The sequence below is a fragment of the Chrysemys picta genome, unplaced genomic scaffold (genome assembly GCF_011386835.1).
Source record: "Chrysemys picta bellii isolate R12L10 unplaced genomic scaffold, ASM1138683v2 scaf138, whole genome shotgun sequence".
Taxonomy (NCBI): domain Eukaryota; kingdom Metazoa; phylum Chordata; order Testudines; family Emydidae; genus Chrysemys; species Chrysemys picta.
This window is the reverse complement of record NW_027052845.1, coordinates 9,057-32,818: the sequence shown is the minus strand read 5'-3', so window position 1 is coordinate 32,818 and position 23,762 is coordinate 9,057. Positions and strand designations below refer to the sequence as shown.

Genomic DNA, 23,762 nt, shown 5'->3' with positions numbered 1-23,762 from the left:
CGGAGCGCCATTGGCTGGAGCAAGACGGGCGGGCTCGGATTGGAGCGCGTGGGGCGGGGCTCGGCGCGAGGCGGCGGCGGGAGATGGCGGGGCGCGGCCGGGGCTGGACGCGGGAGCAGCTCAACGGGCTGCAGGCGCGCGCCGGGGGCGGCGCGGTGAGGCGGGGCTGGGGCCCCTCAGCAGGCCCGGCCCGGCCCGGCCCGGCGGCGAAGTGACTCCGGATCCCAGCGCCGCGGGGTCCGGCCGCAGGGCGCTGTGCCCGGTTCGCGGCCCGGGGCCCCGAGTCCCAGGCCGGGGCAAGGCCGCCGGCGGGTGTTTCAGATCCGCCCCGGGTGCTCCCGGCGGGGCTGGGAACCCGCTGCCTGGGTCGGCTGGGGTCGGGCGCGGGGTTATTGCCCCGCGGGGCCCAGCCCGTTTTAATACCCGCCCAACTGGAGTGGTACCAAAGTGCCAGGCCCGGAGCGAAGTGTGGCAGGGCTGGTGTCTGGGGAGCCGGGACACAACTCCCAGGGCGCTCCTCCAACGCCAGCCCCAGAGATTGGGGGGGCCATGGCTGAGGTTAAAGTGAAGAGTCCAAGTACCGTGTTTAATCCTAATGCTGCAAATTCAGCCAATCTGCATTATACACCCCGCACGTTAGCCCTTTCATGTCTGGTTTTTGCCTTAAATTTTAGGCTGTGAATAAAGTTTGTTGCAGTGTGAAAAATCCAAGAACATCACAGCCGCGGAACCGCTGCACGGGGTCTGGAGCATGAGATGCTGCCGTCACAGTACAGCTTCGAGGCAGGATTGTGTATATCCTGCAGGATTTCAGCACAGTGCTTAGGGTCCTTCAGAGCGGAGACCCTCTAACTAGTTACAGCTGCGACATCTTCATTTAATAATGTAGAAGTGCATTGTTCAGATCTGCTGGCTAAGTGGCCTCGTTCTTTTTCTACCGTTCATAGTCTCCTTACCAGCGGTTGGGCCAACGCATGCAGGACATTACTGGTGATAGAGGGGTGTTAAAGGAGGTTATCCGTGCTGGCGCTGGAGAAATTGTGCCCCAGGATGCTTCTGTGTTAGGTAAAACCGGTCTCGTTGGAGGCCTTTTACTGGGATTATCTACCAAAGAGCATGTCTGTGTTTGTTTTTGTTTTTATACTAAGTGAATGTTTCTGCCCACATCCACTTTACAACTTTGACTTTTGCTTAGTGGCTGGTATTCTAGACCAGTGGTTTTCAACCTGTGGTGTACAGACAGACCCCACGTCTGCAGGCTGTGTCTAAGATTTCCAAAGGGGTCTGCACCTCCCTTTGAAATTTTTTAGGGATCCACAAATGAAAAAAGGTTGAAAACCACTGTTGTAGACCACTGGTTCTCAGCCTTTTTGGGCTCAGGACCCATCTGTAATTGTTGATGGCCGGTTGCAATACAGTAAATAGGCTGGTGGGGGATGTTGGATCCTGCCCCAAGGGGAAGCCCTGGGGGCAGGTTCCAGAGCCCACCTCGCATTCATCCTGCAGTGGTGGCTCCTGCAGCTCTGGTCCCACGGGGCTGGCTGGGTTCGGCTCCCTGCTTTGGACGTTGTAACCTCCAGGGTTGCAGTGCCACTCAGGTGTGGCCCTGGCTGGCTGGGCCACGTTTGTGGGAGTGGTGTTGCAACCTGGTACATGGGGTTGTAGTGCCACTCAAACTTGTCCCGGCCAGTCTCCTATTATGATGGAGGGGCATCTGGGTCAAACCAGAGTGGCACTGCAACCCCAGAGTTGGCAATGCCCAGAGCAGGGAGCTGAGCAGCCCCAGGGGAGCAAAGCCACAAGAGTTGCCGCACGACTCTTTGAAATGTTCTGGTAACCCAATTTTGGGTTGCAGCCCACGGGTTGAGAAATCTTGTCCTAGCCCTAGGGGACTGTGCTTCTCTGCCACACATGTGAATAAATGGAGGTAGTTGGTGATGCATCAGGTTTGTTCTAGGATTCTCTAGGCCCCTTCATGTCTCTGAACACTTACAATATACAAATCTGAATTCAGTTTTATTGCAGACTCCCAGGAGATGCCAAAGATCTAGACTTCTCAGTGGTACCTGATGACAGAACAAGGAGTAATGGTCTCAAGTTGCAGTGGGGGAGGTCTAGGTTGGATATTAGGAAACACTATTTCACTAGGAGGGTGGTGAAGCACTGGAATGGGTTACCTAGGGAGGTGGTGGAGTCTCCATCCTTGGAGGTTTTTAAGTCCCGGCTTGACAAAGCCCTGGCTGGGATGATTTAGTTGGGAATTGGTCCTGCTTGGAGCAGGGGGTTGGACTAGATACCTCCTGAGGTCCCTTCCAACCCTGGTAGTCTATGATTCTAAGATGTTACCAAAAAGAGCTTTAACTGTAATTTGCTATAGAGAGCAATATGCCCTGCCATATGTGCTTGATTTTTATTTAAGGATGTCTTGTTCAGGACTAAAGAGCAACAGAGGGTCCTGTGGCACCTTTGAGACTAACAGAAGTACTGGGAGCATAAGCTTTCGTGGGTAAGAACCTCACTTCTTCAGATGCAAGTAATGGAAATCTCCAGAGGCAGGTATATATCAGTGTGGAGATAACGAGGTTAGTTCAATCAGGGAGGGTGAGGTGCTCTGCTAGCAGTTGAGGTGTGAACACCAAGGGAGGAGAAACTGTTTCTGTAGTTGGATAGCCATTCACAGTCTTTGTTTAATCCTGATCTGATGGTGTCAAATTTGCAGATGAACTGGAGCTCAGCAGTTTCTCTTTGGAGTCTGGTCCTGAAGTTTTTTTGCTGTAAGATGGCAACCTTTACATCTGCTATTGTGTGGCCAGGGAGGTTGAAGTGTTCTCCTACAGGTTTTTGTATACTGCCACTCCTGATATCTGACTTGTGTCCATTTATCCTCTTGCGTAGTGACTGTCCAGTTTGGCCAATGTACATAGCAGAGGGGCATTGCTGGCATATGATGGCATATATAACATTGGTGGACGTGCAGGTGAATGAGCCGGTGATGTTGTAGCTGATCTGGTTAGGTCCAGTGATGGTGTTGCTGGTGTAGATATGTGGGCAGAGTTGGCATCGAGGTTTGTTGCATGGGTTGGTTCCTGAGTTAGAGTTGTTATGGTGCGGTGCGTGGTTGCTGGTGAGAATATGCTTAAGGTTGGCAGGTTGTCTGTGGGCGAGGACTGGCCTGCCTCCCAAGGTCTGTGAAAGTGAGGGATCATTGTCCAGGATGGGTTGTAGATCACTGATGATGCGTTGGAGAGGTTTAAGCTGAGGACTGTAGGTGATGGCCAGTGGAGTTCTGTTGGTTTCTCTTCTGGGCCTGTCTTGTAGCAGGAGGCTTCTGGGTACACGTCTGGCTCTGTTGATTTGTTTCTTTATTTCCTTGTGTGGGTATCGTAGTTTTGAGAATGCTTGGTGAAGATCTTGTAGGTGTTGGTCTCTGTCTGAGGGGTTGGAGCAGATGCGATTGTACCTCAGTGCTTGGCTGTAGACGATGGATCGTGTGGTGTGACCGGGGTGGAAGCTGGAGGCATGAAGGTAGGCGTAGCGGTCGGTGGGTTTTCGGTATAGGGTGGTGTTAATGTGGCCATCGCTTATTTGTACGGTGGTGTCCAGGAAGTGGACCTCCCGTGTAGATTGGTCCAGGCTGAGGTTGATGGTGGGGTGGAAGCTGTTGAAAGCATGGTGGAATTCTTCCAGGGCCTCCTTCCCATGGGTCCAGATGATGAAGATGTCATCAATAAAGCGTAGGTAGAGAAGGGGCATGAGTGGACGGGAGCTGAGGAAGCGTTGTTCCAGGTCAGCCATAAAAATGTTGGCATATTGTGGGGCCATTCGGGTGCCCATAGCGGTGCCACTGGTCTGGAGGTATATATTGTCACCAAATTTAAAATAATTGTGCGTGAGGATAAAGTCACAGAGCTCAGCAATAAGTTGTGCTGTGTCATCATCAGGGATACTGTTCCTGACAGCTTGTATTCCATCTGTATGTGGGATGTTTGTGTAGAGAGCCTCTACATCCATGGTGGCTAGGATGGTGTTTTCTGGGAGGTCACCAATGCATTGTAGTTTCCTCAGGAAGTCTGTGGAAGCTTCCACCCCACCATCAACCTCAGCCTGGACCAATCTACACGGGAGGTCCACTTCCTGGACACCACCGTACAAATAAGCGATGGCCACATTAACACCACCCTATACCGAAAACCCACCGACCGCTACGCCTACCTTCATGCCTCCAGCTTCCACCCCGGTCACACCACACGATCCATCGTCTACAGCCAAGCACTGAGGTACAATCGCATCTGCTCCAACCCCTCAGACAGAGACCAACACCTACAAGATCTTCACCAAGCATTCTCAAAACTACGATACCCACACAAGGAAATAAAGAAACAAATCAACAGAGCCAGACGTGTACCCAGTAGCCTCCTGCTACAAGACAGGCCCAGAAGAGAAACCAACAGAACTCCACTGGCCATCACCTACAGTCCTCAGCTTAAACCTCTCCAACGCATCATCAGTGATCTACAACCCATCCTGGACAATGATCCCTCACTTTCACAGACCTTGGGAGGCAGGCCAGTCCTCGCCCACAGACAACCTGCCAACCTTAAGCATATTCTCACCAGCAACCACGCACCGCACCATAACAACTCTAACTCAGGAACCAACCCATGCAACAAACCTCGATGCCAACTCTGCCCACATATCTACACCAGCAACACCATCACTGGACCTAACCAGATCAGCTACAACATCACCGGCTCATTCACCTGCACGTCCACCAATGTTATATATGCCATCATATGCCAGCAATGCCCCTCTGCTATGTACATTGGCCAAACTGGACAGTCACTACGCAAGAGGATAAATGGACACAAGTCAGATATCAGGAATGGCAGTATACAAAAACCTGTAGGAGAACACTTCAACCTCCCTGGCCACACAATAGCAGATGTAAAGGTTGCCATCTTACAGCAAAAAAACTTCAGGACCAGACTCCAAAGAGAAACTGCTGAGCTCCAGTTCATCTGCAAATTTGACACCATCAGATCAGGATTAAACAAAGACTGTGAATGGCTATCCAACTACAGAAACAGTTTCTCCTCCCTTGGTGTTCACACCTCAACTGCTAGCAGAGCACCTCACCCTCCCTGATTGAACTAACCTCGTTATCTCCACACTGATATATACCTGCCTCTGGAGATTTCCATTACTTGCATCTGAAGAAGTGAGGTTCTTACCCACGAAAGCTTATGCTCCCAGTACTTCTGTTAGTCTCAAAGGTGCCACAGGACCCTCTGTTGCTTTTTACAGATTCAGACTAACACGGCTACCCCTCTGATACTTGACACCATGCAAGGCACTGCATTTAGCCGTATGGAATGGAAATCTATCAACCTCATGAAGAAACTTGCACAAATACAGACAGATATCATCTTCCTTTCCAAATGCAAACAGATGGACATCATACCAAATGGACTGAAGGTGAAAAATCCATTGCTATCTACATACTGCACAGACCACAGTGAGAGATCATGCCATACGTTATCAAAGAAACTGAGGAACCACCTGATCAGCATCCTTTACAGCAAACAGAAAAACATCAAGAAAGAGCTCTCCAACCTGGAGACTCTCATAAATAACCAACCCTCCACACAAACGGACTTTACTAAAATAAGACAGGAGATCTACATTACACACTTCACCTCTCTACAAAGGAAAAAGGACCGTAAGCTGTCTAAAATCCTACCTGCCACATGGGGCCACAACAGGGGTACCCCTAACTCACCCAGCAATATCGTCAATTTATCCAGCTACACACTCAACCCAGCAGAAGAGTCTGTCCTATCTCGGGGACTCTCCTTTTGCCCCAGCACCCCCACGAACATGATACAGTTCTGTGGTGATCTGGAAGCCTACTTTCGCCGCCTCCGACTCAAAGAATACTTTCATGATAACACTGAACAGCGCACTGATACACAGATACCCTCCCACCAACAACACAGGAAGAAGAACTCCACATGGACTCCTCCTGAGGGTCGAAATGACAGTTTGGACCTATACATAGAATGCTTCCGCCGACGTGCACAGGCAGAAATTGTGGAAAAACAACATCGCTTGCCTCATAACCTAAGTCGTGCAGAACGCAATGCCATCCACAGCCTCAGAAACCACCCTGACATTATCATCAAAGAGGCTGATAAAGGAGGTGCTGTTGTCATCATGAACAGGTCTGACTACCAGAAGGAGGCTGCCAGACAACTCTCCAATACCCAATTCTACAGGCCGCTTTCCTCAGATCCCACTGAGGAATACACTAAGAAACTACACCATCTACTCAGGACACTCCCTACACTAACACAGGAACAAATCAACATACCCTTAGAGCCCCGACCGGGGTTATTCTATCTACTACCTAAGATCCACAAACCTGGAAATCCTGGACGCCCCATCATCTCGGGCATTGGCACTCTCACTGAAGGACTGTCTGGATATGTGGACTCCCTACTCAGACCCTACGCCACCAGCACTCCCAGCTATCTCCGTGACACCACAGACTTCCTGAGGAAACTACAATGCATTGGTGACCTCCCAGAAAACACCATCCTAGCCACCATGGATGTAGAGGCTCTCTACACAAACATCCCACATACAGATGGAATACAAGCTGTCAGGAACAGTATCCCTGATGATGACACAGCACAACTTATTGCTGAGCTCTGTGACTTTATCCTCACGCACAATTATTTTAAATTTGGTGACAATATATACCTCCAGACCAGTGGCACCGCTATGGGCACCCGCATGGCCCCACAATATGCCAACATTTTTATGGCTGACCTGGAACAACGCTTCCTCAGCTCCCGTCCACTCATGCCCCTTCTCTACCTACGCTTTATTGATGACATCTTCATCATCTGGACCCATGGGAAGGAGGCCCTGGAAGAATTCCACCATGCTTTCAACAGCTTCCACCCCACCATCAACCTCAGCCTGGACCAATCTACACGGGAGGTCCACTTCCTGGACACCACCGTACAAATAAGCGATGGCCACATTAACACCACCCTATACCGAAAACCCACCGACCGCTACGCCTACCTTCATGCCTCCAGCTTCCACCCCGGTCACACCACACGATCCATCGTCTACAGCCAAGCACTGAGGTACAATCGCATCTGCTCCAACCCCTCAGACAGAGACCAACACCTACAAGATCTTCACCAAGCATTCTCAAAACTACGATACCCACACAAGGAAATAAAGAAACAAATCAACAGAGCCAGACGTGTACCCAGAAGCCTCCTGCTACAAGACAGGCCCAGAAGAGAAACCAACAGAACTCCACTGGCCATCACCTACAGTCCTCAGCTTAAACCTCTCCAACGCATCATCAGTGATCTACAACCCATCCTGGACAATGATCCCTCACTTTCACAGACCTTGGGAGGCAGGCCAGTCCTCGCCCACAGACAACCTGCCAACCTTAAGCATATTCTCACCAGCAACCACGCACCGCACCATAACAACTCTAACTCAGGAACCAACCCATGCAACAAACCTCGATGCCAACTCTGCCCACATATCTACACCAGCAACACCATCACTGGACCTAACCAGATCAGCTACAACATCACCGGCTCATTCACCTGCACGTCCACCAATGTTATATATGCCATCATATGCCAGCAATGCCCCTCTGCTATGTACATTGGCCAAACTGGACAGTCACTACGCAAGAGGATAAATGGACACAAGTCAGATATCAGGAATGGCAGTATACAAAAACCTGTAGGAGAACACTTCAACCTCCCTGGCCACACAATAGCAGATGTAAAGGTTGCCATCTTACAGCAAAAAAACTTCAGGACCAGACTCCAAAGAGAAACTGCTGAGCTCCAGTTCATCTGCAAATTTGACACCATCAGATCAGGATTAAACAAAGACTGTGAATGGCTATCCAACTACAGAAACAGTTTCTCCTCCCTTGGTGTTCACACCTCAACTGCTAGCAGAGCACCTCACCCTCCCTGATTGAACTAACCTCGTTATCTCCACACTGATATATACCTGCCTCTGGAGATTTCCATTACTTGCATCTGAAGAAGTGAGGTTCTTACCCACGAAAGCTTATGCTCCCAGTACTTCTGTTAGTCTCAAAGGTGCCACAGGACCCTCTGTTGCTTTTTACAGATTCAGACTAACACGGCTACCCCTCTGATACTTGTTCAGGACTGCGGGTTTAGGCTGTTCTTAAGCTGCTTACTTCAAAAAAATCAGTCTCAGTAAAATATGGGTTGTATTGCGTAAGGAAATCTGTAAAAGGAATCCCACCTCTTTTGTGAAAGCTGTAGGTTTCAATTAGGTTCATGTTCAGTCAGCTGATCCCAGCCCTGCAATGAGATCTGCACAGGTTGGTCTCACTCTCATTGCAGGATCTGTACTTTTGGCGAGTATTTGTGGCTGCCCAGAAGTACTATGCTTGTGAACCTGAGATGACTACTCTTTATAAAGTACATTGTGGAAGAGTTTAGGCTCAAATTTGACTGAAAGTTGATGTTTATTGGCTGGAGAGTATCTTCTAGTGTTGCTTATAGCTTTTGTTTGCTGTCCCAGAAGCTGACAATCAGAGGGAGTTACAAGTTAACAGGTTCTGTTCCAAGTGCTGTCATCAAAATGCGGTGTACAATAGATTAAATTAAGAGGCATGTTGATTTTTAAGAAACGCAGGAAGCGTTTCACCACTAGATTGAGCCTAGGTCAGTATTGGCTGAAAGCTGTTTCAGTTTGATGGTGGTTTGCCTTTTGCGACATGACTCATAGATTGAAAACCAGAGGGGACCATCCTGATCATCAAGTCTGACCTCGTGCACATTGCAGGCTACAGAACCTCACCCACCCGCCCCTGTAATAGACTCATAAACTCTGGCTGAGTTACTGAAGTCCTCAAATCATGACTAAAGACTTCAGGTTACAGAGAACCCACCATTTACACTAGTTTAAACCTGCAAGTGAGCTGTACCCCAGGCTGCAGAAGAAGGCGAAAACCCCCCAGGGTCTCTGCCAATCTGACCCATGGGAAAATTCCTTCCCGACCCTAAATATGGCGATCCGTTAGACCCTGAGCATGTAGGTGAGACCCACCAGCCAGACACCTGGGAAAGAATTCTCTGTAGTAACTCAGAGCCTCCCCATCTAGTGTCCCATCATCGGACTTTGGAGATATTTGTTTTTAGCAGTCACAGATCAGCTGTGTGCCATTGTAGGCAGTCTCATCAGATGATCTCCTCCATACACTTATTAAACTAAGGGCATGTCTTCACGTCAGCGCTTTAACGTGGCTGTGTAGTCGCGGCTCTCCCAGCTCTATAGAAAACCCACCTCCACCAGTGAAGTAGCTACCAGTGCTGGTGCAGGACTCTTTTGAATTTCAGATCACCTGGTTAAGTCAGGGTAGTCTCTTGCCATGCTTCTATTTTTCCTATGCAGTGGGATAGTTTGCTCTTGTCCCCTTAACATCTCTTTGAAAAACTGCCAACTCTCTTCAACTGTTTTCCTCCTTAGACTTGCTTCCCATGGGCTTTTACCTACGAACGTCCTGAGTTTGCTAGTCAGCCTTCTTGAAATCCATTATCTTTGTTCTGCTGTTTTCCCTTCTACTATTCCTTAGAATCATGAACTCTGTCATTTCATGATTACTTTCACTTAAGCTGCCTTCCACTTCCAAATTCTCAACCAGTTCCTCCCTATTTGTCAAAATCAAATCTAGAACAGCCTCGCCCCAGTAGCTTTCTCCACCTTCTGAAAGAAAAAATTGACTCCAGTGTATTCCAATAATCTGTGCACTGCTGTATTTTTTACCAGCAGATGTCTGAGCATCAAGTCATGTGCTTTGTTCTTGTGTCCCCATTGGTGCTTAAGTTAACTCCCTGGTATTTATCTCTCTGATGTATTTATGGAGAGCAATCATATCTTTCCTCAGCCTTAGTTTGGATAGGCTAAACAAGCCAAGCTCCTTGAGTCTCCTCTTGTAAGGTAGGTTTTCCATTCCTCTGGTCATCCCAGTAGTCCTTCTCTGCACTTGTTCCAGTTTGAGTTCCTCTCTCGGTCTTCGTGGTATGTATGAGAATAGGAGACAATCCCAGCAGAGCTCTGAGTAAGGGGCCCAACCCTGAGAGTTGGTTCCTTTGTGTCAGCTGTTGCTGTATGTGCTGTATCTGTTCTGCCGATAGATCAAGGATTTGTGTTTCTAGAACTCTCCATCTGTCCTTCTTTTCCCAGTACTAAATTCACACACATTTTTAAATCACACACATTTTTGCTAGATAGAAAATGACAAACTGGTAGACAGAGTTGTATTGTATTGTAAAAAGTTGTAGGCAGCGTTGAGTGAAATTGACACTGGACTACTTATTTGATGGCAGAGATATCTCTGTGCTCCCTCTGCTGTTTGGCAGCCCATGGAAAAGCAGAACAAAAGAACTGTACAGAGTCTGAGTGGTTAGCAGTTGTATCACCAAAGAAGTGACAGTTTTCTTGAGTATTTTGTAACTTAAGTTCTCTAACATCTCCTGCCCTTCTCCCTTTGCATTGGAACTCTTGCAGTGAAATATTCTGGGTACCTGGAATACATGGATAAGCCCTTTGACACAAACTGGTACAGGAGGAATCCTAGGCTCATGAAACTTGGAGAAGGTAAGTCGAGACTGAAGAACTAGTACTGAAGGTACAAGGCTATAAGGACCCTGCCCCTTCTGCAGCCCTCTGGCTGTGGCTGTGTTAATACCTTAAAGCCTGGTAGAGGTTTTGTGCTTTCGTAATGTCATATGTTCTAAGGGTTGGCGTTACTGTTTGTGAGATTACAAGCTACCACTGCGCCTTTGCCTCCTGCTTCCAGGTGTGGGGGAAGGGATGACTGAGAGCTGTTTTCCCCTCCTGGAAATGGGTCCAGAGGGGACAATGTAAGCTACCTGTGAGTTGTAGAATTTGGCTGTATTTTGCTTAACACATGAGCCTTGCAGCTTATGCTATATTTTAAACACTCTTTACGTTCCTCTGGAGGCAGAGAACGTAAGAACGGCCATATTGGGTCAGACCAAAGGTCCATCTAGCCCAATATTCTGTCTTCTGACAGCAACCAGTGCCAGGTGCCCCAGAGGGAATGAACAGAACAGGTAATCGTCAAGTGATCCATCCCCTGTCGCCCATTCCCAGCTTCTGGCAAACAGAGGCTAGGCCTAGGGACACCATCCCTGCCCATCCTGGCTCATAGCCATTGATGGACCTATCCTCCATGAACTTATCTAGTTCTTTTTTGAACCCTGTTAAAATCTTTTCCTTTGCAACATCTTCTGGCAAGGGGTTCCACAGGTTGACTGTGCTGTGTGTGGAAAAAATACTTCCTTTTGTTTGTTTTAAACCTGCTGCCTTTAAATTTCATTTGGTGACCTCTAGTTCTTGTATTATGAGAAGGAGTAAATAACACTTCCTTATTTACTTTCTCCACACCAGTCGTGATTTTATAGACCTCTATCATATCCCCCGTTAGTCGTCTCTTTTCCAAGCTGAAAAGTCCCAGTCTTATTAATTGCTGCTCATACGGAAGCCGTTCCCAACCCCCTAATCATTTTTGTTGACCTTTTCTGAACCTTTTCCAATTCCATTATATCTTTTTTGAGATGGGACGACCACTTTTGCACACAGTATTCAAGATGTGGGTGTACCATGGATTTATATAGAGGCAATATGATATTTTCTGTCTTATTATCTACCCCTTTCGTAATGATTCCCAACATTCTGTTTGTTTTTTTGACTGCCGCTGCACACTGAGCGGATGTTCTCAGAGAACTCTCCACCATGACTCCAAGATCTTTCCTGAGTGGTAACAGCTAATTTAGACCCCATCATTTTATATGTAGAGTTGGGATTATGTTTTCCACTGTGCATTACTTTGCATTTATCAACATTGAGACTGAACACTGGTGTCTGCCAGGCTCCTGGAATATGGGTGGATCATTTTTGTGATCCAGGGTGCATGCTGTGCTGCTGGATGTGTATAAAATTACCATTGCTGGTTAGGAATTGGCAGTCCGAAATGCTGAAAATTGGAAAAGCTCAAGCTTGCAAACCAGGTTTTAAGAGATATTGGTCCTTCAGGTTAAGGATTTTGAGGCCCACTTCTTAAAAGTTCCACTTCTTGTTTTGCCAGAGATTACACTTCAGGGCATGGAGGTTGGCCTACTGACCATGAAGAAAGGAGAGTCGGCAAGATTTCTCTTCACACCAAGTTATGCCTATGGGGCATTGGGCTGTCCGCCTTTGATTCCCCCTAATGCCACAGTCTTGTTTGAGATGGAGCTTCTGGACTTTCTAGACTCGGCTGAATGTGACAAATTCTTTGTTTTGACTACCGTGAGTTAGTTACACAAGTAGCTTTGAGCCATACACACCGAATTTTAAGGCTTTGTTCTTTGCTGTCTTCCCTGTTATGTATGCCCGTTGCTGCAGTAATAGGATGATGTCCGATACTCTTGTTCAAAATAGCTTCCAGCTAATAGCACCTGTAGTACATTTTGTGAAGGGGCTTGATGTCCTTGTTCATGCCTCTACCTATGTACTTGTAAAACGACAGCTTGCACCACACTGCACCATAGCTCACTCCTTGCCCTGCCCCACGTTCCAGGCCCTGTAGCTTGCAAAGAAAAGAAAGCAGGCAGAGATGCTTAATGTGACTTAAAAAATGCTCTTCCAGGCCAGTGAAGTCAATGGGGCTACATCCGTTTACAAGCAGTTGAAGGTTTGGCCCTAAAATCTTCCAGATTTCCCTCACAGTTGAAACTTCCCTCCTTCCCAGCCTGTGTCGAGAACATTTCAAAGTGTAAATTAAAGAAAATAGATTCTTGGGAGAAGCGTTAAAGCAAACTGAAGCTGTAGTTCTTAAAACTGCTTTGCATGTTTGCAAATAAACATGTTTGCTTATTCGTACCATAACTCAGAGTGTAATCCAGGGGAGAAGCTAGTCAGCGGCGCATTTCTAGTGAGTCCTACAAGAATCTTGGAGTGTAGCTCCCTCTAGTGGAACTGAATTTATGTAGAACAGCTCAAGGCCCATGTAGTACATTCTTATCAATGTTTGTTAGGTTGGGGAGGGTATTTTCTTTGCTCTTTCCCAGCGTCACTCTTCGGTTGGATGGCTTCCACTCCTAAAGATAGGCCTATTGTTGCTACAGTCCTCCTGTGTCCTTTGTGCAGCTGTTCTTATACCAACGCTGTATGTGTTAGACTTTGAATGTTACTCCCTTGTCTGACCACTTGGAAGTGCAATAGGGACTTGCTGCTTGTCTCAGCAGTCCTATTTTGTGTCTACTAATCAGCTGAATTTTGGCTTCTGTACACAGGAGCAGCAGGATACGTTCCCACTACAGCAGGTGCTGAAAGTGGCAAACACAGAGAGGGAGTTTGGCAATTACCTCTTCCGCCAGAAGCGCTTCATGGATGCCAGAGAGAGATACAAGCGGGTAATAAAACCAGGATGACAGGGTTATGCAGTCTATAGAAGATAGTAAGTGACAACTAAGCATTAGCTGGAAGCACAAAGTGGAAAACAGTTTAGAGAACAATTACCTTCTAGCATAATACACCTGGGGGAAACAGTTAAGCTAAAGTTTTAAATTCTGTTAGAAGTTGATAATTTAAGGACCGTATGAAGCAGCTGTCTTTGTATGCTCAGCCAAGGTATGTGTTGAACAGCAATGAAAGGAAATACAGGTTGGTACTAGTATGTGAATCGCAGGTCCCAGTTAGTATAGGCAGGAAATGTACAGATGGGTTGGCGTGCTTGGAACACAGCTCAAGTTCTAGAAATGGCTTTGTAGGCTTTGAACATAATTACTTCAATTGCGACCGTCACCTAGCTGGAATCCTCCAGCACAGCTTTCAGCAGAAAGAGGAGAGCCTAGCCCTAGGGCATGGCCTTGGGCAAGGAGGGAGCGCTGAGATAACATTTTCAGAAGTGACTTAGGCTCTCAGAACACCAAGATTTATTAAAAGTCTAATCCCTCTAAATCACTGAAGTGCTTTTGAAAATTTGACTCGTAGTCTCCCAACAAGGAAATGTTACCCCATCACCTGTCGCTGGGAGACTTTATCTTTTTGTTTCTAATGCCACAAGCTGTGCTCCCACTCCTAGTCTTTAGCTAGGACGTGAGTGTTTGTGTCTTACAGAAATGTTGTTTCTGTTGAGGATACCTTCTCTACCGCCACTTTTGCCTGGGCGGGGATGTACTTAAGTGAAATGTCTGTGGATGGTTTCCTCTTCTACCCACGCTTTTAAAATGTGTGAGATTTTCCTTTCTGCAGTGTATATATTAGAAAAGACAGTAATTCCAAACAACCTCTGTAGCGTTCACAGTGAGCTAGGCACTTCAAAATCAAACCCAGAAACCAGGTCCCTGGTCTAATCTCAGTCAGCAAGGAGCGGAAGAGGTATGCTGGGCCACAACTGCAAATGACTGAGCTGACTCGTCATGTTCAGGATGCATGGCAAATGCCATTCTATTTTTTGGCTTTTTCTCTGAAACCTGTTTCAAAGGTGGTTAAGTTGATTGATGTGTGTCTCTCTCTAGATCAGTGGTCAGATAAAGTCCTCAATTTTCCACAGACGTATGCACCATGCATTATTTCTATGGTTTTTTTAATCCCATCTGCCCAGGCCTCTTCGATCCTGTGTCGCAGGCCTTCCAGTGGGGATGAGCAGTGCCAGATTGATGCTGCCAAACTGCTGGTGTTCCTGAATCTGTCATTTACTTACCTGAAGCTGGAGCGTCCTGTCCGAGCTCTGACATATGGAGAAAAGGCGCTGGAGATCGACGAGAGAAATGCCAAAGCGTTATTCAGGTGTGGCCAGGTGAGCAAAAGTAGATTCCTCTGTTGGGTTAAAAAAAACAGTGTCCAGTGGCACCTTAAAGACTAACAGATTTATTTGGACATAAGCTTTTGTGGGTAAAAACCCCCCTTCTTCAGATGCATGGAGTGTCTGTGGGTTAAGAGGTTGCATGAAGCTAAACCCCAGCCTTGCTAGTCTGTGGGGAAGACCTGCAATAGAACAAAATGAGCCGCTCAGAAAATCTGTTAGAAATCCTGGACCAGGCTTTCAGATGTGCTGGGTGTCCGCAGCTACCATAAGAGTTGGTGGGAGTTGTGCTGAATGCTCATGTCTGAAAACCTGGCCCTTTGCAAATACATTGCACAGCTCTGTTTTTTCATGGATTCAGACAGTTGTTTAGGAATTACTTATTTCCAAAACTTGAAACATGTACATCTCTACCTCGATATAACGCTGTCCTCGGGAGCCAAAAAATCTTACCGCGTTATAGGTGAAACCGCGTTATATCGAACTTGCTTTGATCCACCAGAGTGCGCAGCCCCGCCCCCCCCGGAGCACTGCTTTACCGTGTTATATCGGGTCACGTTATGTTGGGGTAGAGGTGTATTCCCATAAAGTAATCCTGAAGAGCTACTGTGAGTAGATATTTATTCTCTAATTCTTGTCCTTCTTTCAATGACAGGCTTGTCTCTCTCTGACAGAATATGAAAAAGCTCGGGATTTCCTTGTCAGAGCTCAAAAAGAACAGCCCTTTAACCACGATATTAACAATGAGCTGAAAAAGCTGGCCAGGTGAGAGAACTCCTTCTCGCTATTGTGAGAGGTGCGGGAGAGATTGCTTAGGTGGACAAAAAAATACACACTTCAGTACCTTCCACAAGGCAAATAACTGTCTAGAAATTCTCTCCAGAATGTGTTAAAAGAAAGAGCCAGCAGACTAGCTTTTCATAGAATCATAGAATATCAGGGTTGGAAGGGACCTCAAGAGGTCATCTAGTCCAACCCCCTGCTCAAATAGGACCAATTCCCAACTAAATCATCCCAGCCAGGGCTTTGTCAAGCCGGGCCTTAAAAACCTCCAAGGAAGGAGACTCCACCACCTCCTTAGGTAACGCATTCCAGTGTTTCACCACCCTCCTAGTGAAATAGTTTTTCCTAATATCCAACCTGGACCTCCCCCACTGCAACTTGAGACCATTGCTCCTTGTTCTGTCATCTGCCACCACTGAGAACAGCCGAGCTCCATCCTCTTTGGAACCCCCCTTCAGGTAGTTGAAGGCTGCTATCAAATCCCCCCTCATTCTTCTCTTCTGGAGACTAAACAATCCCAGTTCCCTCAGCCTCTCCTCATAAATCATGTGCTCCAGACCCCTAATCATTTTTGTTGCCCTCTGTTGGACTCTTTCCAATTTTTCCACATCCTTCTTGTAGTGTGGGGCCCAAAACTGGACACAGTATTCCAGATGAGGCCTCACCAATGTCGAATAAAGGGGAACGATCACGTCCCTCGATCTGCTGGCAATGCCCCTACTTATACAGCCCAAAATGCCGTTAGCCTTCTTGGCAACAAGAGCACACTGTTGACTCATATCCAGCGTCTCGTCCACTGTGACCCCTAGGTCCTTTTCTGCAGAACTGCTACCTAGCCATTCGGTCCCTAGTCTGTAGCAGTGCATGGGATTCTTCCGTCCTAAGTGCAAGACTCTGCACTTGTCCTTGTTGAACCTCATCAGGTTTTTTTTGGCCCAATCCTCTAATTTGTCTAGGTCTCTCTGTATCCGATCCCTACCCTCTAGTGTATCTACCACGCCTCCTAGTTTAGTGTCATCTGCAAACTTGCTGAGAGTGCAGTCCACACCATCCTCCAGATCATTAATAAAGATATTAAACAAAACCGGCCCCAGGACCGACCCTTGGGGCACTCCGCTTGAAACCGGCTGTCAACTAGACATGGAGCCACTGATCACTACCCGTTGAGCCCAACGATCTAGCCAGCTTTCTATTCACCTTACAGTCCATTCATCCAGCCCATACTTCTTTAACTTGGCGGCAAGAATACTGTGGGAGACCGTATCAAAAGCTTTGCTAAAGTCAAGGAATAACACATCCACTGCTTTCCCCTCATCCACAGAGCCAGTTATCGCATCATAGAAGGCAATTAGGTTAGTCAGGCACGACTTCCCCTTCGTGAATCCATGCTGACTGTTCCTGATCACTTTCCTCTCCTCTAAATGTTTCATAATTGATTCCTTGAGGACCTGCTCCATGATTTTTCCAGGGACTGAGGTGAGGCTGACTGGCCTGTAGTTCCCCGGATCCTCCTCCTTCCCTTTTTTAAAGATGGGCACTACATTAGCCTTTTTCCAGTCATCTGGGACCTCCCCCGATCGTCATGAGTTTTCAAAAATAATGGCTAATGGCTCTGCAATCTCACCCGCCAACTCCTTTAGCACCCTCGGATGCAGCGCATCTGGCCCCATGGACTTGTGCACGTCCAGTTTTTCTAAATAGTCCCGAACCACTTCTGTCTCCACAGAGGGCTGGTCACCTTCTCCCCATGCTGTACTGCCCAGTGCAGCAATCTGGGAGCTGACCTTGTTCGGGAAGACAGAGGCAAAAAAATCATTGAGTACATTAGCTTTTTCCACATCCTCGGTCACTAGGTTGCCTCCCTCATTCAGTAAGGGGCCCACACTTTCCTTGATTTTCTTCTTGTTGCTAATATACCTGAAGAAACCCTTCTTGTTACTCCTAACATCTCTTGCTAACTGCAACTCCAAGTGTGATTTGGCCTTCCTGATTTCACTCCTGCATGCCTGAGCAATATTTTTATACTCCTCCCTGGTCATTTGTCCAATCTTCCACTTCTTGTAAGCTTCTTTTTTGCGTTTAAGATCAGCAAAGATTTCACTGTTTAGCCAAGCTGGTCGCCTGCCATATTTACTGTTCTTTCTACACGTCGGGATGGTTTGTTCCTGCAACCGCCATAAGGATTCTTTAAAATACAGCCAGCTCTCCTGGACCCCTTTGCCCTTCATGTTATTCTGCCAGGGGATCCTGCCCATCTGTTCCCTGAGGGAGTCAAAGTCTGCTTTTCTGAAGTCCAGGGTCCGTATTCTGCTGCTCTCCTTTCTTCCTTGTGTCAGGATCCTGAACTCGACCATCTCATGGTCACTGCCTCCCAGGTTCCCATCCACTTTTGCTTCCCCTACTAATTCTTCCCTGTTTGTGAGCAGCAGGTCAAGAAAAGCTCTGCCCCTAGTTGGTTCCTCCAGCACTTGCACCAGGAAATTGTCCCCTACGCTTTCCAAAAACTTCCTGGATTGTCTGTGCACCGCTGTATTGCTCTCCCAGCAGATATCAGGGTGATTAAAGTCTCCCATGAGAACCAGGGCCTGCGATCTAGCAACTTCTGCTAGTTGCCAGAAGAAAGCCTTGTCCACCTCATCCCCCTGGTCTGGTGGTCTATAGCAGACTCTGACCATGACATCACCCTTGCTGCTCACACTTCTCAACTTTATCCAGAGACTCTCAGGTTTTTCTGCAGTTTCATACTGGAGCTCTGAGCAGTCATACTGCTCTCTTACATACAACGCAACTCCCCCACCTTTTCTGCCCTGCCTGTCCTTCCTGAACAGTTTATATCCATCCATGACAGTACTCCAGTCATGTGAGTTATCCCACCAAGTCTCTGTTATTCCAATCGCATCATAGTTCCCTGACTGTGCCAGGACTTCCAGTTCTCCCTGCTTGTTTCCCAGGCTTCTTGCATTTGTGTATAGGCACTTAAGATAACTCATCGATCGTCCCTCTTTCTCAGCAATCTTTTGTAAAGATTGAATCAGCAAATGCTTGAGCTCTGGAAACACAAGTCTTTACAAAGGGGGGGGGATTTAGTTTGATTAATTTGCAGATGCAGTACTTCAGAGTGACTCGTGAGTACATGACAGAGATCCACTGTTTCCATACAATTGCTCTGGGGGGGAATATCTCGGTTGCAGCTGCTATACACTTCACTCGAGTGGGTAGGGCAGGCTGTTGATGACAGGCTAGGCTGGGAGTGCTGAAATATCTTGATATCAATAAAATATTGTACATTAGAGTTCACTTCGAGAAGGTCCTGTTTCCTTTAAGATGTGTTGGTTGACTTCCCCTGCTTTTCCACTATTGAGGAGGATACTTACCACTTACAGCACTGTCAAAATCTCCCTGCAAATTAGTGTTTGCAAAGCAAATTTCATGCTGCCTTGGTGATGATAAATCAACAGTCTTGGAGAAATAAACTTTGTTTGCCCCCAGAAGAAGTACAACACAAGCAGTTGCAGCACAGTCTTCCCTACCAATGTGCTTGGTCACGTTTTCATGAGACCAACTCTAGTGTCCCCATTGCATTCTGTTCTTGTCGTCTTGGGGAAATATCAACAAAGGAACAGAGGGTCCTGTGGCACCTTTAAGACTAACAGATTCAGACTAACACGGCTACCCCTCTGATACTTGATCAACAAAGGAGTTGTTCGTGCCAGTTATGTTGCAAACACTTTTGGGAACTATGCAATGAGGACCTCAGAGCTACAGCGAGGTCACCAACTCACTTTAGGTCGGCATCAGAACAGCTGTTGGGTTGAACTAACCAGTTTCATTCTGGCCAGCCCAGGTCAGCTCCAGGCCAAGTCTGTAATGGCAGAGGTGAAAGCTTACCTCTTCGCTGGCCTGCATATGTCAGGACATTCCACTCTTCAGCTCTCTGGCATGACAACGTCTTGCCTTGGTTGAAGTGCTTGCTTGCAGTGTGAGTATTGCCTGGCCCTTTCGCAATCCTCTAGTTCTTTGCCCTGCCCATGAATTAGACTAGAGAAAATACAGAGCAAAGGAAGTGAAGTGGACTTGGTGTTATGAGCGACCAGGAGCATTATTTCTGTGCCCTTTGAGAGAAGGCAGAAGAAAAGAGAAGTAAAGGGATGGAAAATGATGCCCCCCCTTGAGGCAAGGGCTTGAATGTTCCTTTCTCCAGTTGTGGAAAGTTGCATTATGAGTGTGGGTGAAAGGCTCTATTTCTCAGACCTCAGTTTTGTGCTGTTAATCTGTTGGTAAGTTGTAATCAAGTTGTAAGTAGCAGCCTGCTATGCAGAGGGCAGTGGATGTTGATGAGATATTATGAAATATGATGTTCAGCATCTTAATCTGTCAATTCTATATCTCAATCCCAAGGTGCTAAATGCATTACAAACACAGCTAAACAAGCAGAAATTATAAAATGATTCTGGATGACTAGGTGGTTAGCCTATTAGATTCAGGACTAGATTTTGCATCCAGTCTTATAGCTTGTGGACTGATCTGTACTGTAGTAGGATGCCCAAGAAGTAATTGATTCTGGGTAGCTTCATGTAAGATCTTATGTAGAGTTTAGACCGTCTAAGTTTTCATCAAGACTCTTGATAGATAGATAGATATAGGGTCTAATTCTGACCAATATAAGGTGTGTGTAGCTCTCTTGACTTTTATGGGCTAATCCTAATCTTTTTTCTTAGGTGTGAGCTGAGCAAAATAAAACCCATCAGATATAAAATATCTCTAAACCACAGAGAACTAACAAGGTGCTCTAGAGTCCAGGTTGAATTCAGGTTTGTCGTCTTCTCTCCCTTTTGTCTTTGGGTGCTGCAGCATGTGCAACTTAAAAAGCATACACCCTGGAACTTGAGCACAATGGAGGAGCTGGCTAAGGGAATGTCAGTTTGCAGTTTCTGCTTCTGTGGGTTGGTGTCAGAAATTAAAATTAGCATTATCGTCTTTTTTTTTTTTTTTTTGCACTTTACTAATCTAAAAAAACCTTAATGTACAATAGAAGAAAACAATGTTTTCAGGCTGAATGTGAGGTAACTGGCTAAATCTGTTTAGCTTTGTCAAATTGGCACACCTCTAGGGCTCCTTGATGTGATCTGGGAAAAACTACAAAAGATGGAGTATAAGTGATCTCTCTCCTGCCATCCATCTCCAACCCTCTGACAAACAGAGGCTAGGGACACCGTTCCTTACCTGTTCTGGCTAATAGCCATTAATGGACTTAACCTCCATGAATGTATCTAGTTCTCTTTTAAGGCTAGGACTATAACAGGGTTTCACGACCTCCTCAGGCAAGGAGTTCCCCAGGTTTACTGTGCGCTGTGTGAAGAAGAACTTCCTTTTATTTGTTTTAAACCTGCTGCCCATTAATTTCATTTGGTGGCCCCTAGTTCTTATACTATGGGAACAAGTAAATAACTTTTCCTTATTCACTTTCTCCACATCACTCATGATTTTATTAATCCAAAACAATCCATACCAGCTGAAGGAGACTTTCTGTATTTAGAATCAGAGAATATTAGGGTTGGACGAGACCTCGGGAGGTCATCTAGCTCGACCCCCTGCTCAAAGCAGGACCGACACCAACTAAATCATCCCATCATCTGGTGGAGCTCTGTTCTCCAGCACTTCTTAAAATAATACCTAGCTCTCCAAAGGCTTTCGACTTGCCTATTTAAGTTCTTTTTGAAAAACAACAGAGTATTGGAAAAAGTGAGGTTTTTACCCACGAAAGCTTATGCCCAAATAAATCTGTTAGTCTTTAAGGTGCCACCAGACTCCTTGTTGTTTTTGTAGATAACAGACTAACACGGCTACCCCCTGATACTTAACAGAGTATATTGATTAGTAATAATACCCAGCTCTTTTATAGTTCTTTTAATCAATAGCGCTCATTCAATAACTGGATTTCACTGTATTTAACAGAGTATTGAAAAACCACAGCTAAAACCATAATTCAGCTATGTGTCCGAAGTCAAATTGTGATGGAAAATCCAAGCTTGTTCTCAGTGGGGCTAATGTAGGCAAGATCCCACCAAAGCATGATTTTTTTGGAGCTTACAGAGCCATTAGAAATGCTGCCAAACGCATTTGGTGCTTATGAGCACAGCTTTCGTTAGCTGTGGTAGGTTCCCCATTTTGTTGGGTTGTGATGGCTTTCGTGATGTGAACAAGTGTCATCTAGACTGACTTTTGCTTTCACATGGACTCTACTTGGATCTCCAAAGGTAAAATGTTTGAACCTTCTATGCCACCTAGATGTATCCTCCCTGTTTTACCTGTTTCCAAAACTGAAAGAATAAGGTTGATTCTTATGGTGAGATTTGTGTCTGGAGGGTAGTGGTGTATTTTACTTGGTGGTAGTAGTTATGGCTCAAAAAAGACTTGGTCTTGGATACCTTCAACTCTGCAACATAATTCTGTTTGTATAGGATCAAAAATCACGTTTTTAGTACAGTTCAAAAGGTAATAAGTCTGTCTGTGTTGAGCCATTTACACCCCTGATCTTGTCCTGGTATAGCCCTGTTCAGAGCAGTTCTTCCCTCCGTATTGATGTACATATTGGTTTAGCTGTCGAAATAGCCATCCTGTAACAATTGTGCCCGATTTTGCAGCTGTTACAGGGACTACATGGATAAGGAGAAGGAAATGTGCTGCCGAATGTTTGCTCCTCTCAGCTTTTCTCCTGTGGAACCAGAAATAAAGGTAACAAACAAACAGTCAAGAGGAGCATGTGGGTTGAAACAGGCTTGTTTCTTTTCAGATCTTCATGTCTTGCCTGGGCTTGTATTCACTGGCAACCACAAAACTGCTGAACATAATTTCTCTCCTCTGCCTGAAAGCTGCAGAGGAAGAACCTAACATAGGAGTGTTTGTAGTGGAGTGTGGCAGTAAGGTATTGTCCAACCCTAACTTCTGGACCTGTAAAATGTTGTCTACGCTTTGTAGGATGACCATATCTCCCTGTGCTGAATACAGGACACCTGGTAAAATTACTCGTATTCAAGCGAGTTCAACGGCAATCAGTCCGAACTAGGCAGTACAAACGTTGAAATTAACATCAAGTTGACTGAGCCCCTGTTGAAAAGAAATACTGCCTAGCTGGATTCTTTTTATTTCCCTTCTTATCTTTAGGGCTTTAGGGTTCACATAGGGAGGGGTGACACCCCCCCTCCCCTCTTCCTCCCCCCATACACACAGGGAGAGGTCACACACACACTCACTCACTCACACACAGATATATATATATATATATATATTCCTGTACACCTCTCTCACATGGTGGGGGGGGTGACCAACCGACCCAGCCCTCCCTGCTCGGTGCTCTCCGCCCTCCATGCCTGACTGGTCCCTGGGACAGACCCACCTCTCCTGGTGCCTTGTCTTCCCAAGGCAACACATGGGGTAGGGTGGGGGGAGATGCAGGGTCACATCCCCCCCCCCAGATTTCTGCCAGGGTTCACACCAGAATGTGGCGAGCAGCAGCCTTTCAGCTCTGTGCAGGAGGGATGGGAGCTGCTTCCAACCACAGGGGAGGAGGCAGGGGAAGGGATGACCTGGCTTGTGGCTTTGCAGAGCTCATCTCGTCTCCTCCTGTATGGCTGGAAGCAGCTTGTCCCTTCCTGCCCGCACAGTGTTGAAAGGCAGCTAACACCTTCAGGCTGCTGCTGGCCACTGACATAACCCCGGCTACAGCGTGGGCAGGAAGAAGTTAAGCCCTAAAGATGCGTTGTGCACCAGAGCCAGGGAACCTGATTGCAGAGGCTTCAAGGAACCCGGCCAGAGAGGCGGCTCAGTAGGGGAGGGTGCCTAGGGGACGGAGCAGCCCGGCGCTCCCTGGGGGAAGGACCCAGAGTGGGGGAGGAGGGCAAAGAGGGTGCTAAGCCCCTGCCCCGGGGGCTGCTGTAGAGCCTTCAGGTTCAGGGTGTGAACAGGCTGGAAATCGCTTTCTCGCCACTCCCCCCCCACTCCAGAGCTTAGCTGAGAAGCCTCCCCGTGCCAGCGCTGTGTGGGGCTTTGGCACATGCAGGGCTTGGCTTCTCCCTGG

At 47.0% G+C, this 23,762-nt stretch overlaps 1 protein-coding gene across 3 annotated transcripts; it reads left to right on the top strand.

The window, feature by feature from the left end:
• Positions 1 to 22,650, top strand: LOC135972189 (inactive peptidyl-prolyl cis-trans isomerase FKBP6-like). 3 transcript variants are annotated; one of them, XM_065579184.1, is made up of 9 exons: positions 1 to 155; positions 948 to 1,065; positions 10,597 to 10,686; positions 12,200 to 12,402; positions 13,389 to 13,508; positions 14,702 to 14,896; positions 15,558 to 15,667; positions 20,404 to 20,496; positions 22,330 to 22,646. In XM_065579184.1, exons 1-9 carry the CDS (start codon positions 84 to 86, stop codon positions 22,574 to 22,576), a joined length of 1,248 nt encoding a protein of 415 aa, XP_065435256.1. In that variant the 5' UTR covers positions 1 to 83; the 3' UTR covers positions 22,577 to 22,646. The 3 variants fall into 3 exon arrangements, with proteins under 3 accessions (XP_065435256.1, XP_065435257.1, XP_065435258.1); XM_065579185.1 differs by lacking the exon at positions 20,404 to 20,496 and having other exon boundaries at positions 22,330 to 22,637; XM_065579186.1 differs by lacking the exons at positions 1 to 155; positions 948 to 1,065 and adding an exon at positions 9,976 to 10,026 and having other exon boundaries at positions 22,330 to 22,650.
• Positions 22,651 to 23,762: the final 1,112 nt, after the last annotated feature.

Bases quoted from the DNA above. Each gene is read 5' to 3' on its own strand.
- LOC135972189 (XM_065579184.1), top strand. From the start codon at position 84: ATGGCGGGGCGCGGCCGGGGCTGGACGCGGGAGCAGCTCAACGGGCTG. The intron at 156-947 runs GTGAGGCGGGGC...TACCGTTCATAG, and splicing joins CGCGCGCCGGGGGCGGCGCG to TCTCCTTACCAGCGGTTGGG. The intron at 20,497-22,329 runs GTTTGTCGTCTT...CCGATTTTGCAG, and splicing joins AGAGTCCAGGTTGAATTCAG to CTGTTACAGGGACTACATGG.